The sequence below is a fragment of the Mustela nigripes genome, chromosome 14 (genome assembly GCF_022355385.1).
Source record: "Mustela nigripes isolate SB6536 chromosome 14, MUSNIG.SB6536, whole genome shotgun sequence".
Taxonomy (NCBI): Eukaryota; Metazoa; Chordata; class Mammalia; order Carnivora; family Mustelidae; genus Mustela; species Mustela nigripes.
The window spans coordinates 78,447,039-78,464,123 of record NC_081570.1 but is presented as its reverse complement, the minus strand read 5'-3'; the positions used below and the strand labels follow the sequence as shown (position 1 = coordinate 78,464,123).

Below are 17,085 nucleotides of genomic sequence, written 5' to 3'. Positions count from 1 at the left end.
GGGATCGAGTCCCGCATCGGGCTCTCTGCTCGGCAGGGAGCCTGCTTCCTCCTCTCTCTTTCTCTGCCTGCCTCTCTGCCTACTTGTGATCTCTGTCAAATAAATAAATAAAATCTTTAAAAAAAAAAAAGAAAGAAAGAAAGCTCACTGTAAGAGTCCTATAGATGGCAGTATTTTCTTTACCTTGAAAATGTTTTCACAGGTCATTATCAAGAATATGGGCTGGAATCTTGTTGGTCCTGTTGTTCGATGTCTTTTGTGGAATAAGGACGATGAGAAGAGAAAATACTATTTTCTGATGCTTGATTTATTGGTAAAGGTAAGTTAACAAAATTACATTCTCTTTGTCACAATAGCCAGCAGTATTTTGTAATTCCCTTTAATGTTAAATGCTCATTTTGGGTGACAAAGCTTTTAGTTCATGAAAATATAGGAGAGAATTCTTTGGAGAAAAGACCCAATTTTATTGATTGGATGGGCAAGTCCATTTCCATTTTTCCAAATTTCTGGGTATAAGAATTATCTAACTTCATCGCAGACACACTGATTCAGAATCTCCAAGAAGATACCTAAGAAGTTCTATTTTTAATAATAGCTTAATGTATAGATGTGGAATTCAGGGTTAAGAGAGGCAGTTAGTTTAAGGCCACACTGTTCTATCAGGGGGTTTTTGTGTGTGGTAGGTTCTTTTCTGTGTGGTATATTCTCTAAAAGAATATCAAAAACCTAGAATGCAAATGATCACAGGGGAAATAGGAAGAGGAAGTAAATTCAGTTATAACCAGCAACCTAAGAGACTCTTGGTAAAAGATTACTAGAGTTATATGTAAAAAATGATGGCTGGGGCACCTGGGTGGCTCAGTGGGTTAAAGCCTCTGCCTTTGGCTCAGGTCATGATCTCAGGGTCCTGGGATCGAGCCCCACATCGGGCTCTCTGCTCAGCGGGGAGCCTGCTTCCTCCTCTTTCTCTCTGCCTGCCTCTCTGCCTACTTGTGATCTCTGTCTGCCAAATAAATAAATAAAATCTTTAAAAAAAAATGATGGTATAGGAGAATAAATTCTAAGGAAAAGAACATTTTAAGAAGCTACTTAGAGATCAATACAAATAAAAATATATACTTGGAAAGAGGAAACTCCATCTAGATAGTAGTTATTAATTATGAGGACTTTTTAAAAAGGCAAGTGAGGTAATTCTGGCTAGGCAGAAGGCACTGCAAAGTTTTATCTGTTTAGAAAATAGAAAAGAGAGACTGTACTCACTTAAATACCCTTGCAGTGTGAGCTAGAAAGGTCCCATCTACTAAGTTCTGGGAACCAAGGTAGGTTTCAGAGTAGACAGGCAAAGCTAGAAGAAACCTCAGTTCTGATAATCAAGTTCTTCTTTCTCCCTATTTTTCTAACTTTTCCTTTAGCCAGGAATTTAAGTCTCCAAAATATAGTTGTCTATTTTTTAAAAGATCTTACTTAGTTATTTGAAAGAGAGAGAGCATACAAGCAAGGGGTGGGGGCAGAGGCAGAGGGAGAAGCAGACTCTCTGTTAAGCACGGAGCCCAAGGCCGGACTTGATCCCAGGACCCTGGGATCATGACCTGACATGAAAGCAGACTCATAACTGACTGAAACACCCAGGTGCCCTTGTCTTTTTTTTTTTTTTTTTTTTTTTTAAGATTTTATTTATTTATTTGAGAGAGAGTGAGGGAGAGGGAGAGAGAACCTAAAGCAGACTTTGCACTGAGCACAGAGCCCAACAAAGGGCTTGATCACACAGCCATGAGATCATGACCAGAGCTAAAACCAAGAGTTGAAGGCTCGCCCCAAATATAGTTGTCTCTTGAGAGACTTAGGACTTACTGCTTTGTAGTTTTACAGTGATTTGACAGTCAGATTCTATGTTTTGTTAGTGTATTTTTTTAAACAATTGTGTGAGGTTTTTTACTGTTAAGCAAAAATAATTATATTTTCTCAGTATATGCTGCCTTTTAAAAATAGTAATCATGTGGCTTTAAATACAACTTGTATTAAACAGGTTCAATTGTGAATATTTTTATAGTTATGTAATCCAAAGGAATTATTGTTGGGTTTGCTTGAACTGATTGAAGAGCCCTCTGGAAAACAGATATCCCAAATTATTCTTCTTTTACTTCAGCCATTACAAACAGGTAATACGTATTTTGATATCTAAGGATTTCTTATTTTATCTGTGTTCAGTTCTTGGTATTACTCCAAAATGTCAGCATTATACCAAAGTAAAATATTTGACTAATTATTGAGTACTTCGCTTAAACTAGCAGTAGCAGTACCAGTTTGAATCCTGATGCCTATAGGAAGACAACAATACCTGGCACAGATACCTATGATATATTTTGTTGAATGTCATGCTGTTTTTCAGGCATTATGTTATAATCTGTAGCTTTCTGCCTAACCTTCCCATCTACAACATATATCTAGAATTTTCCCTGTAAACATATTTAAAGGATTGCCTCTGTGATGTCTGCTTTACTCAGTCTGTTAGCATTGTGATAGGTCCTGTATCTTGGTTAAGAACAGTATTCAGGCATTCTTCTTCCTCTGCCCTGGGAAGCTGGGGCTGGGAAGAGCAAAAGAACTACTGAATGAAACAAATGTAGAAATAAAGTCTCCATGACTGAGTGCAGTAACATTATTGCTAAGCAGTGGACCTTGGCAACCAAAGCAGACAATATTTATCCATGGGAAGAGACTACCTTTTCCTTTTATGACTTACATATAACTCAGAGTCTGGTAGCTGGACCCAGAATCTAGAAGTTAGAGTAAATTAATCTTAAATGAGAATGAAGCAGCTTCATACCACTTGAATAGTCTCCTAGAAAGGAAAATATAGTAATACTACCTTTCATTTTGACAGTACTTTGTATTTTACAAACATACTTTCTCTTATTTTTTATTTTTTTTATTAACATATAATGTATTATTAGCCCCAGGGGTACAGGTCTGTGAATCACCAGGTTTACACACTTCACAGCACTCATCAAAGCGCATACCTCCCCCAGTGTCCATAACCCCACCACCCTCTACCTAGCCCCTCCTGACAATTCTTAGTTTGTTTTGTGAGGTTAAGAGTCTTTTATGGTTTGTCTCCCTCCCCGATCCCATCTTGTTTCATTTATTCTCTTCCTACCCCGCAAACCTCCCACACTGCATCTCAACTTCCTCCTATCAGGGAGATCATATGATAATTGTTTTTCTAAAGACATTTTCTCTTATTTGATACTTAAAATAACCAAAAAATGTGGAACAAAGTGTTTCCATGGTTAGAAACAAACTTAAAACAAGATTTTGTGGCATCTGTTGTAGGGTGCCATGATTGTAAGATGATCCAGTATTTCATACACCACTAAGAAGGAAGAATAAAAACATTACCAATTAAGTTATGATATGTCATCCTCATTTCAAAGTTGTTACAATGTTTTTTTACACGGAAGTCTACATTTACTGGACTTCTGGTCCCATGTGTAGCATACTTGATGAAGCTACCTCAAGTCATAATTTGGTCTCTGTTTTAGTGATTCAGAAGCTTCATAACAACAAGGCATATTCAGTGGGATTAGCATTGTCCACCCTCTGGAGTCAGCTATCTCTCCTTCCTGTTCCATACTCAGAAGAACAAATACAAACAGATGACTATGGCCTTTGTCAGTGTTGCAAAGCGTTAGTAGAGTTCACTAAACCTTTTGTGGAAGAAGTCATTACTGACAAAGAAAACTCACTAGAAAATGAAAATGAAAAGTTAAAGGATGAATTACTGAAATTGTAAGTATATTTTTGGTAATATTTCACAGTGGAATTAAGTAATCCATCAATTATTTTATGTTTCTTTGTTGCATTTATTTGCCATGGACATATAAATCTAGTTTCTGGTTTTGAATTGTAGATTATAGGGTACGGTGGTCAGTGCCTCAGTAAATGTCATGCTCTACAGTTTTAAAAATTAAAAACCAAAATCCATTTGTTTAATTTACTTTATATTCCTCGATGGCTTACTTTTATTCATCATAATAAGTGGATAATTAAAGGGTGGAAATAGGTGTAGTTCAGAGAATCTGGTCTTTCTGTGAGGGAATTGTGTTTTTACTCTCCTTTTTGAAAGCAGCAGAAGCAGCACTAAACAGTTGAACATCCAACTTGACTATAAAAATGGTAACAGAGTACCCAACAGCATTCATTCCAGAGGTACTATACACTAAACATGCTTCAGTGTGGCTGTCAAGCACCTGACATACAGCTAGTTCAGATTAAGATGTGCTCTAAGTATAAAATGCTCCTTGGATTTTAAAGACTTGCTATTAAAAAGATAATCAAATACCCCAATAATTTTTATACTGACACATTGAGACAATATTTTAAATATATTGGGTTAATAAGATATTACTTTCCCTTGTTTCTTTTTTAATGTGACTGAAAGATTTTAAGTTCTATGTGGGGCTTGTATTATATTTCTTGGACAGTATTGGACTAGATTATTGGATTAGACTAGTTTTAGACTACTAATTATAGACTAGTAATTTTATCTTTTAAATTTTGGAGACTAAAACTATAGTTAGCTTTCTATTTTTTCATGTGAAGACATTAAAATTTTTTTTGCCATTTATAAAACCCATTATTTCATGAAAGTAAAAATAAAGAATTGACAAGCCTTAATCACAGAATAAAGTTTGGTTTTCTAAATAAAACAAATAGAGCTTTATGAAAAAAAATTACATTATCCCGATTTTTTCTTGAACTTATGAAAACTACATCATGGCATAGCACCGGCCCTTAAACCTTCAGTAACCCTCCGTATAGTCCAGAAGTGTAAGTGAATCTTAACACATGGAGTCTAGCAAGGTGTTCTCATTCTTTCCCCAATACTAGTAGGAAGGATTTTTTTTTTTTAATTTTTAAGATTTTATTTATTTATTTGACAGAGAGAGCACAGGGGGAGTGGCAGGGAGAGAGATAAGCAGGCTCCCCACTGAGCAGAGTCCAGACATGGGACTCAATCCCAGGATCCTGGGATCATGACCTGAGCCGAAGGCAGACACTTAATTGACCGTGCCACCCAGTTGCCCATAGTAGGGAGTTTTACAGTAGCGCAGTTTTACAGGTGGTTGAGTTAATTTTCATGTAAAATTAACTTCGATATGTTTATAGAACTAGATATTTTATACTTGGGAAATGCTGTATTCACAGTTACCCATTTCTTATACCTTAGTTGTTTCAAAAGCTTGAAATGTCCTTTGCTGACAGCACAGTTCTTTGAGCAGTCCAAAGAAGCTGGAAATGATCCTTTAAGATGTTTTGCATCTGAAATAATAGTAAGTACAGCTAATTTAATCTGCTGTAAAATCTGCTATAATTTAAAATCTTATCCTGCTATATTCTCATGTACTGCATGTGGGCATGTAAATTGAAACAATATTAATGCGATACGTATTTTTTGTAGAACGATAAAAGGATGGAAAATGAGCAGCAATATTATTTGGGTAATGAAATCAACACCTTCCAGACTTTGCTTTTGTAGTCAAAAATAAATATATACATAATATAATCTTTTAAGGATTCTATAGCATTATACATATTTTTTTTGTAATGTACTTTCTTTTAGCCAATTATGAATATTTTTCCATTGTCTTTCCATTTTTGTTTAACTTGGACCATCTAGCTCTAGGTTTTCTCCAATTTTTCAGTATTATAATACAATTCCAACTTTCTTTTTTTAACTGTTAAGTCTGTGGTAAGTATTTTTTTTAACCAAATCTTTGCATATTTCTTTAGTTATTTTCTTGAATTCCTAGAAGTGGAATTTCTGTGCCCAAGGATATCTCCACTTTTAAGGCTTATGATAAATATTTTCAAAATAACTCCAGAGATAAGTAAATTTTATTTTAAAAGTAATTTGGCTTAATGAATCAAGAGTATTTTTAAGTGTGCTGGATTCTATATTAGGGAACTAATCTGAAATATGGAAAATATGTACTTGAGATTGATAGTCATGTATTTCAGGTTGGAGCAGTCATTGTGGTTGTGGGTTTTCTTCAGCCATGTTCAGCTGTAAGAGTGTAGGTGCAACACAGGAAGAAAGTTGGATTTAATTAGGTCAGAGTTTTGAGACCTGTGAGTTCTACAAGCAGGAGAGGGGGAAAGACACATATCCAAGGAAGTGACTGTGATGGACAGTGGAATTAAAGCTGAGTAAGGAAGGGAGTTAGGAGATACTAAATGTGAGAAACAGTGAAAAAGATGGTGGGATCATTGGATTGTAGTTCTCAGTGTGACTGACAAGTTGTTGAAGCTGGGTTAATAAAAGGAATGAGCTGAAAAGATTGGAGTTTAAAGAACAGGATGCTTGAAATAATACTGTGGAAAAGTTCAGTGACTAATAACATTGTCTGGGGTATGACCATGAAGTGAGTGTTCTGAGGAGCCGGTGGAGGCTGAAATCACTGGACAAGACAGTGAAGTACCTGAGATTCCATGGTACTAGAAGATCTTTGGTTGTACATTTAAGTCACACAGAATTATAAGAATGATGTCCAAAACCCAATTAATGGAGTGATCTTGGGGTAGATGTTGGATAGGCACATGAAATGAGTTTCAAAGCTGAGGGGTTCAAAGAGGATGGGGGAGAATGGTTTAGAAGCAGCAAGGAGAACATGTTGTTACTTCCAGGCTTGCCATAGTGGATATGAGTGAAAAAATAGCAACCCTTTAGGAGGCTTGCAGAGAAAATAGTTGTTTTCAGAAGAGTCAGATTATTTTAGAGCAAGAGAGGTAAGAGACCATTTCACGAAGAATGGATTTTGCTAATAACTGAGTTTCACAAGCCATACTTTGAAGGGTATCTGAGATCTGAGAAGAGGCAGGAGAAGGGTTTAGAACAGGAGATGCCAGAAATTTAGGGGAACTAGATTCTGAGGATAAGAAATGATTTGGTAACTAATATAAATAGGATTACATAGTTAAAGGGGTTAATACTGATGGTCAAATTAGTAGAGAAGAGTCTATGAGTGATTTAGAGAGAGAAAAAGGGAGGGATTTTCCCAGGAGCACATAAGAGACTGGGGCCTCTTCATTGTTGCCAGTGTTATAGTATAATCCCCTGGATATAGTATAAACATTAGCATATATAATAAATGTACCCTATTTTGAGAAGATAGCTATGAAAGTTGGTAACTGTTGTAGGATTTTAAGCCTGGGAATGATGTGATTATTTTGGATTCATCACATCAATGGAGGTTAAATTTAACTGAGATAAGATTTGGGAGTTAAGTGAGAAATAATGGGATCCTGATTATGGAAATGGTGGTAGAGATAAAGAGGAGAGGGCGGGGGCACCTGGGTGGCTCAGGGTGTTAAAGCCTCTGCTTTCCTCTCAGGTCATGATCCTAGAGTCCTGGGATTGAACCCCACATCGGGCTCTCTCCCACCTCTCTCTCTGCCTACTTGTGATCTCTCTCTGTCAAATAAATAAATAAAATCTTAAAAAAAAAAGAGGAGAGGGCAAAATAAAAAATTTTATAGTAGGTAAAATCAGCAAAATTTGGTCATTAATTGGATTTAGAACACTAGTTAAAAAATTGATTTGTGGATGTATGCTTGGGAAACTGCAGATGAAGGTGCAAAGAACAGGGTGTTTTGTGCTTTAACAATATTTTTTATTAAGATAATTTAAAGACAGAAAAGTGGAAAGAATAATATAATGTAACCTCATGTACCCATTACCCAGGTTTAACAATTTTTGACATTTTGCCTATCTTACTTTATCTATTCTCTTTTTTTTTTCCACTGTAGTATTTTAGAGTAAGTCCTAGACTTATCATCTCTAAGTCTTCAAATATACTTCTTTAGTAAGAAATTCTAAAAATGTAACCACAATCCATTTTGGCATCTAACAAGATTAACAGTAATTTCTTTATATATATTTAATCTCCAGAGAGCAGGTTTTTTAAGGGGAAAGTTTGGAATGATCAAATTTTGATGAGATAATCTAAAGAGGTAGGTAAGTGTAAGTAAAGGTCTTAGGACTGAACCCTATAGAATACTGACACTTAAGCCCACCAAAGAGAAGAAAGAAGGGTCACAGAGGTGGGACAAATATCACAGAAAGTCAGGTATTAGAGTTGCAGGAAGAAAAAAGTAATTGGTCATGTTAAATGTAGCCTGTAAAGTAACAGTTGAAAAGCATCCATTGGTTTTAGGAAGATGGCATTGATAATCTTAGCAAAAATAGTTTAAGCAGAATGTTGGAGACAAAAATAGAGGAGTGGTTAAAGGAGTACATAGACAATGAAAAAAAAGATGCCAGCTAATATAAGGTGTTCTTCAAAAGAGGATGAATAAGAAAGAAGAGTAGTGGGAAGACATGGGCTTGGGGTAGGAGAGTAATGAGGGAGATAGGGAGTCTTGAGTATGTGTATTTATTTATAGACTGAAGGGGTGGGTACCATTAGAGAGGAAAAGAGAAGCGTTCCGGGGTAACTGAAATAATGTGGCTTGAGAGCACACAGATCAAGAGAGCACAGGATCAAGGACATCTGGAGGAGGTAAGAATGGATATGCATGCATGGAAATTTGTGGCAGGAATTGAATATTAAAGTTGAAGGGAATCAAACCCACTGGCCTCAGATTTTTAGGTGAAGGAGATCTCTTAAGAGTCTAATTTTTAAGAGTTTGAAATACTGAAGAAAAAGGAAGGAGAGATGGTAGAAGACCATGAAAGCATTAGTCAGTAGTCTGATCACTCATCTGTGGTTGGAACCACAACTTTAGCTATAGCATTTTGTATTTGTGTATGATGTTTTGCCAGCTGTACTCAAGTGGCTGGGTGTAGAAGACGAGGTGTATTGTAGCTATTTTCCCAAAGCTGGCAGTTTATTGCGTAGATGGAACTAAAGGAAATATAGAGTATGAATAGTTCAAATGACCAATAATGTGCTGGTTGGACAGGGAAAGAAGGAGTTAGGAGGGGACAAATAGGTAGGTTAGATGAAGGGATCCCAGAACTAGAGAATTCAGTGGTAGAATAGCAGGTTGGTAAGAGAGACAGGATAAGAAGTTGTCACAAAATGAGATGTTGGGGTTTATGTATCTAATGTGGAATAGCTGCAAATGCTGGGATTATGTGCTGAAATGAGTTAGAAATTAAGATCACTGGAATACAGAAATCAAGAGCCATGAGGTTGGCCTGTTAGAGGAGTTTCCTATGTGAACATTCAGTTTTTTTCCCATATGGTAGCAGGAGTTGGATAGAGAAAAGATTGTGAGCAGATTCCAGAGTCTTTAGTGAATGTGCGGGAAATGACCGGGCAGTCAGCATATGGCATAGATGAGGACAGCTAAAGGCAGTGTGGTATCTGTCTGAAAGGAAAATGTGCTTTTGCTTGAGAATAGAGGAGACCAAGATAATACCCAACTTCTGTCCACACCAGCCTTCCTCACTGCTGCCTCCCTGACTGTGCTGTGTAAGAGGTGTTAGAGGATGAGCAGCTTGCACCAGAAATAAGTCATGTTTAATTACACCAGTAAGAGCAAGTATCCTATGAAAGGCTGAGGGTATAGGGAAGAGGTTTTAAGATCTCAGCAGAAGGAGTATTAGAAGTAGAGACAAGTGAGGAAGCATAAAGCAAAGGAGAAGTAGAGGTGGCTCTTTTTTTTGCCACTTGCCGTGCCGGCCACACGCTTCCCTGTGCCCCTCATAACCATTCTTCCCAAAATCAAAGAAACCAAGGACTTCCTGCTCATGGCCAGGTGGAAGGATGCCAGATCCATCAAGATCAAGAAAAAGAAGGATAATGTGGAGTTAAAAGTTCAGTGCAGTAGATACCTAGTATACCTTGGTCATCACAGACAAAGGCAGAGAAACAAAAGCAGTCCCTGCCCTCAGTTTTGGCAGTGAAGGAGCTGAAATGAACCTGGAACACTAATTTGAAGTATATTAAAATTTTAGAAATTAAGAAAAAAGTAGAGGTGAAATGAGGGTAGGGGATGAAGTGAGGAGGTGCCTTCTGTTCTATGCTGGAGAAGTTCAGATAAGTGTGTCATGCTTGAGCTTGATAGCCTCAGCTATCCCTCCTTTGGCAGAAGTTATTTTGATATAGAAGTGCTTGAATGTCCAAGGGTTTCACCATAGGAACAGGTCTAAAAGGGCCAAGGCTGCCATGAGAAATTACAGAGTGTACCCAGGTACATCTGGGTATTAGCAAGACTCTGGATGGTGTGTTGGTAGAGAGTGGAGGCCCTAATTTGGACACAGGTGGACTCCAGATATCCTAAAGCAGCACTGAAGAATCTGGTTATGTATAATGATTTTTTAAAAGGCTATCCCTACTCTGGGAAAAAATATATATATACATATCTAGTATTGGCAGAATGAAAAAATGGAGCTTCATGATTACGGGGACATTTGGAATCCAAGTACGGTAAACTTTTGTCTTCTAGCTATAACAGGAATGCATGCATGGCTTTGAAAATCAGTACACCGAGTACATATTTAGCCTCTGGTAGCTGAATAGCAGTCTCTTGTGACTAAGGATGATTTCCCACGGTTCTTTTTTGTGTTCTGAAATGACTAATGGAGCCATCTGGGATCAGCAGATTTTACTTCCCTGAAGGCTGGAAAAGTCTTACTTGGCTTTATAATTCCCCACAGTGTCAGGCCCAGTGCCTGACACTCTGAGTATTTATTAAAATAAATGAGTGAATATGTGGAAGGTCAGTCTTCATTCTGATGTAACTGTTTTTGTCATTCCCTTTTTACCTCTATATAGTAGTTTGTTGTAACCTTATCTTCTACTCTTTTTGTGGACCTTCTCAATAAATATTTGATATAGACATGCTGTCATTTTCTAGATAAGGAGACTGAGGTTTTAGAGGAATTAGGTAACTTGTCCAGTATCTCACAGCTAATAAGTGGTGAAGCCAAAATTCAGATCAATTCATTGGATTCTAAAGATCAGATGCTTTCTAGGGTACTTTAGTTAGAATGAACATAAGAGGAATAGGAATGGCCTTATGTTTCCTGAGTGTCCCTTTTTCTCTCTTCTTCCCTCCTTAAAAAAAAAAGATAAAACTGTAGTCCTATCTACTCATACTTATCTTTCTCTTAGGATACAAGAACCCTTATGACCTGAGATAGCAGCACTTTTTTCCAAAGTCTCTGGTGCCACTGATGAGTGTTCTCCTGTCCACTCTGTGTCTAGTCAGACAGTGGTCAGTGGAGCACTGTTCCTAGAGTATTCATTTGAATAGTTAGTTTACTATCATTTCATGCTATTCGTATGTCTCACATTTTTAGATTGCTCTCAAATACCTCTGAAGCACTTCAAAAAAATGATAAAATATACATAACAAAATTTACTGTTTTAACCATTTTTTAAGGGTACAGTTCAGTGGCATTAAATACATTCACATTGTCATGCAACTGTCACCACCACCCATCTCTAAAACTTTTTCATCTTTCCACCCAGGTCCCTCATGTCGTTGGCAAATTTATCTCCTTGAAGGTATTGATTGAGGTCCCCATTTGCTTGTTGGCTATTTGGTCAGGGACCGCTTTCAGCTCCTAGAGGCTATCTGTAGTTTCTTGCCACACAGCAATCTCTGCAGGCCCTCTCATAACATGGCAGCTTAGTTCTTTAATGCCTACAGAGTTGAGTTTCTGACTCTCAGGGAGGGCCTGGTCCCTTTTTAAAAGTCATCTACCTGCTTAAGTCAGGCCCACCAAGGATAGTCACCATTTTGAATTACCCCAAATCAAGTGATTTGGAACCTTAAATACATCTGCAAAAATCCTTTTTTTGTCATAACATAATCTCATCATGTGGTGACATCTTGCCATACTCTGTTGGTTAGAAGCAAGTCCAGCAGGTCCCACCAACACTCAGGGGGAAGGGATTATACATGATGTGAATGTGGCTGGGGAGGATGGGAAGGACATACTAGAGCCTGCCTCCTAGAGTTTTTTTTTTTTTTAATCTGTTTTACAGGGCTTTTTATCAGCAGTTGGACATCCTTTCCCCAAAATGATTTTTAATCATGGAAGGAAAAAGAGGACTTGGGACTATCTTGAATTTGAGGAAGAAGAAGACAAACAGTTAGCAGACTCTATGGCTTCTCTGGCCTATCTGGTATTTGTACAGGGCATCAGTATTGATCAGCTTCCAATGGTCTTAAGGTAGGAGTTAATATTTGGTTTATTCATCCAATTCTAAAATTATCAATGAGTATCAAACTCATTAATCTAATTTCCAGTATGTTTATTAAGGTACTAATACATTTTAAATGAAGTATAAACAAAAGCTATTTTTTTTTAATTTTTAATTTTTTATAAACATATATTTTTATCCCCAGGGGTACAGGTCTGTGAATCACCAGGTTTACACACTTCACAGCACTCACCAAATCACATACCCTCCCCAATGTCCATAATCCCACCTCCTTCTCCCAAACCCCCTCCCCCCCGGCAACCCTCAGTTTGTTTTGTGAGATTAAGAGTCACTTATGGTTTGTCTCCCTCCCAATCCCATCTTGTAACAAAAGCTATTTTTATTAACAATACGGCCTATCATCTTTTAAAGCTGGTAGTACTCAAATAGTGAAAAGGTGTTTGGGGGATGGGGGGAGTAGGGTTGAAACAGACATAATTATGGGGACAAGAATCAGAAAGTATGAAGCCAGACACACCCAAGGGCTTGGTTTGAAGCCATAAGGTCTATAAGGGAGGGAACTGGTTAGTTACTCATGCATGCGGTGGTCTAAATTGCCATCATCTATTAACTGGATTACTCGTAATCCTGAGCATTTATAGATCCTTAATCCCTTTTAATCCAGCTCTTTCAAAACACAGAGTAGACTCTTAATGAAAACACTTCAGTGGCTATTTGTTGCTCTAAAGTCTAAAAATCTTCACATGAGACAAGCTTATGCATAATCCAGTCCCTGCTTGGTTGTCTTGACTTACTTTCTACTGCTTTTTCTTTTGTTTACTATGCGCCAGTGACAGACCTTTTTTTGGTTTCTTACTCAAATAGAACCTTTCTGATGTAGGGCCTTTGTATATGCTTAGACCATCTCTAACTTTAAATGTCACTTTATGAAAAGTCTCTTATCGCCCAATTTAGGTTGAATCTTCCTTTTGTAATTATCTTAACCTTATCTTCCTTTTCCTATAAAGTTTATCAAAATTATTTTTTAAATATATAATTTTACAATGTAATACTTTTTGGACTTTAATATCCATGATAATAAGGATAACGTGCTTGTCTTGCAGGCCATAGGTGTCTTTGTGTGCATTTATATATTTATGTGTGAATATACCTGGGGATATATTTCTGTGTAAATACTGCAATAATGGTTACCACTTCCATGTTCACCATGTACTAAACAGCTTTGTATGCATTATCTAATCTTTATAGTACTATGAAATAGAGCATTCATATTTTCCAGATGAAAGTAACAGGCTTAGACAATTTAGGATATAAGTCAATACATACTTACTTAATTAGTGGGATAGGTAGATTCAAACAGTTCTGAGTAGGTCGTGGTGATATAGTTGTGAGCATAGCTACCTTCCAGACAGTTCTGTCTGACCCTAGAGCCTGTACTCTTAATCATACTACCACCAAAATGACTTAGGTACATATGTTGGTTTGCCACAAACTGGGTAGTTTTAAAATAACAGAAATTTACTGTCCCATAGTTCTGGAGGAAAGAAGTCCAAGGTTAGGATGTGGGCAGGACTGGTTCCTTTAGAGGGCTCTGAGGGAGAGTCTGTTTCATCCTCTCCCCTGTTTGCTGGTGGTTTGCTGGCAATTCTTGATGTTCCTTGGCTTGTAGATCTATCACTCCATTCTGCCTTCATATTCATATAGCATTCTCTCTGTGTCTGTCTCTGTCCAAATTTACCTTTAATATAAGAACACGAGTTGTACTAGAATAGGGCTCACACTAATGACCTCACTTTATCTCCAGAGTGGGGAAGTTCTTGTTCTGTCCTTGTCCATCCCAATTAAAAAAAAAAAAGGGTGGCCCTATCTCCAAATAAGGTCATATGCTGAGGTTCTTTCTGGAGGTTAGGATTCCAAAGGTTGTTTTTGGAGGGGGGACAGTTCAACCCATAACATTATTTGTGTATATAAAATTTCTAAAAATGTATGTGTATGTGATATATACAAATATGTATGTATGTTGTCTATTTTAGCCCATCGTACCTTTTGCAATTTAATATGGGGCATATTGAAGTCTTTTTGCAAAGGTAAGATCATTTAGATGGCATCTCAGAATTCAATAGTAGTATTAAAGTAGTTCTTATTAAGAGTGGGGAAAACTACCTTCTCTTTGCCAGACCCTAATTAATTGGTTATTTTATAAAACAGTGATGTAAATATGAGACAAATAAGTTAAAGAGGTTTTACAACAAAAAAATCTCTTTTAAATATTAAAATACTGTCTTCTAAGGGAATTTCCAGTCATCTGCTTCTGTGGTTTCTTCCCTTATTTCAAAAGCTATAAAGTTAAAACACCTCTGTCCCACTGCAACCTCCTCGATCTAAGAAGAGGTGGTCAGTAAAAGAAATTCATCCATGATTTTGCTTCATGGACACAATCTGAACCGCACTGAAAGGAAAGAGATATCTTGACCCCACCTTTTCATAATTTAAAGATTATTAAGTTACTGACAGTGATTATATCCAATAACTTCTCTTATTTGAAGCATAAGAATGCAAGTCTTTCTCTTTAAAAAAATTACCAAGTAACAAATATGTATAATTCTTCCAGATAGATATTGAAGAATATTGCAAAACTCTATACGCTTTGTGTTATCTTGTAACATGTTTAAATTAACTCTTGTCATCAATCAGGACCTTCAGTAGTATCCTATAGGAACATTAGTGACAGTTTATCAATCCCATCTCTTCCCAGGTGAAGGAAGATTTGTAACATGGCAAATGTCCAAAGCCTCGGCCTACAAGGCAGGAATTTCCAAGGGTCTCCTGGCACAAGTAGTTATTAACTGTGTAAATTTACTGTATTATGTATGTCTTAATGATTTTACATTCTTTTTAGTCTCTGTTATAATCAAACAATCAGAATATCTATTGATTTGAATCTTAAGTTCTATATTCTTAGGATTTCCAAACTATTTAGTCATTAAACAAAAACACTTTTGACTCCTTGCATGGTTAGGATAAGAACTTAGGCCTTAGATAATATTTTTTGCCACACAGCTTAAATATTTAAAGATTATACACCTTTAAAAAAATACTATCACAAATGGAAAGCATTTACTTCTTATTTGAAAAGATTTTACAGATTAATCAACTGGAATACATAGTATATCATGTATAATTGGTTTCTTAGCACTTGTTGTTGAAGATCTGTTGGTTGGTTACTAGAAAAGAAGCCCTGAGAGGGCAGATTGTGGTCAGATTCGGATGTCAGTAACAAAGTCACAAGATAATCAAACATGGATTAAGAATTTTGACTAAGTTCTTCAACAGAATTTTTCCTTAATGATACATATTTTTAAAGTCTTTAAATTTCAGTTTTTGCTTTATTTTTCCTAAAATGAGGAATCATTCTTAAACAGTTTAGAAAACCATGTTGATAAATTTTAATATTCTCTTCCAGAACAGAAGAGTCTGTTTTCTCCAAAGGAGTGGTAAGATTTGTTTGCATCCATTGTAATATACACACAGCCACTGTCAATAAATACAGCTGTTGATTTTGCTATATATGTATTTCTGCATATATTTTAATCTGTAGGATCTGTTGGAGAATGGTTTATTGAGAATAGAAGACAACAGTCTACTTCACCAGTACTTAGAAATCAAGAGCTTTCTTACTGTACCTCAGGTAAGTGAAATGTGTATTCTAATTTTGTTAAAGCCCCTTCTTTTTCTAAATTTAAATAAAGGTCTTTTCAAACTCCTCCCCTACTTTCTTCATATCCTTTGGAATCTCTGGTGCCACGTTACCAGTAAAACTTGGTGTGATGGTGGAAGTGTTCTAGCTTTGACACAGTATGGAAGCTACTAGCCATACTGAGCACTTGAAATGTGGCTAAAGTTGATTAAGGAACTGAATTTTTAATTTAATTTAAATTATTTTAAACTTAAATAGCTATATGTGGCTAATGACTATCATAGTTGATAGCATAACACCTAGTGCAAAAACATAATTTCCTTCTTTAACACTTTGTTTCTGTAGGGATGTTACTATAGAAACCTTAGAAATGAAGTTCCTTTACTTGTAACTCAAGTCTTAAGGACTCCGTCAAGGCATGCATGGACTCGTTACTTCCTCCTGTGATTTTATTTTACTTCATACTACTTATTAGTTATCATTAGCCAAGTGGGTCTTAAGATGTTGATGTATAAACGTGTTTTTCCACTATTTAAATAGAAAAATGTGGCTATTGTTACTAAATTAACACTGATTATTTTTAATGAATTGATTATATTTTTGCATGTCTGATTTCATTTTTTGCCACTCTAGACAGAATTGTAAATTACAGTTGACTTCTAAATTTACACTTTGTAACATCCCACTCAGTTTTAATTACAAAATGGATGGAACTTAGCTTCCTTTGATGTAACAGTGGAATGAAAGGCTCAGGGAGGGGCACCTGGGTGCTCAGTTGGCTTTTAGCTCAGGTCATGAACTCAGGCTCCTGGGATGGATCCCCACATCTGGCTTCCTGCTCAGTGTGGAGTCTGCTTGTCCCTCTCCCTCTGCCCCCATCCCCAACCTCTGCCTCAAGCCATGTTCCTCTCTCTCTTCCTTCAAATAAATAAAATCGTTAAAAAAAAAAAAAGAAGAAGAAGAAGAATAAAGAGGCTCAGGGAAAAATTTACATAATCTTTTTTTTTTTAAGATTTATTTATTTATTTATTTGACAGACAGAGATCACAAGTAGGCAGAGAGGCAGGCAGAGAGAGAGGAAGGGAAGCAGGCTCCCTGCCAAGCAGAGAGCCTGATGGGGGGGGGTTCAATCCCAGGACCCTGGGATCATGATCGGAGCCGAAGGCAGAGGCTTTAACCCACTGAACCACCCAGGTGCCCCAAATT

General features: G+C 36.8%; 1 protein-coding gene across 1 annotated transcript in view; it reads left to right on the top strand.

Annotated features, from left to right (window-relative positions):
- GLMN (glomulin, FKBP associated protein) overlaps positions 1 to 17,085 on the top strand; it is a 35,088-nt gene that overhangs the window by 6,440 nt on the left and 11,563 nt on the right. The window contains exons 4-11 of the mRNA XM_059375388.1: positions 203 to 319; positions 2,051 to 2,159; positions 3,543 to 3,789; positions 5,231 to 5,333; positions 12,003 to 12,190; positions 14,216 to 14,269; positions 15,646 to 15,676; positions 15,781 to 15,870. Of these exons, the coding sequence (XP_059231371.1) occupies positions 203 to 319; positions 2,051 to 2,159; positions 3,543 to 3,789; positions 5,231 to 5,333; positions 12,003 to 12,190; positions 14,216 to 14,269; positions 15,646 to 15,676; positions 15,781 to 15,870 (939 nt within the window). The remainder of the gene's footprint in view (positions 1 to 202; positions 320 to 2,050; positions 2,160 to 3,542; positions 3,790 to 5,230; positions 5,334 to 12,002; positions 12,191 to 14,215; positions 14,270 to 15,645; positions 15,677 to 15,780; positions 15,871 to 17,085) is intronic.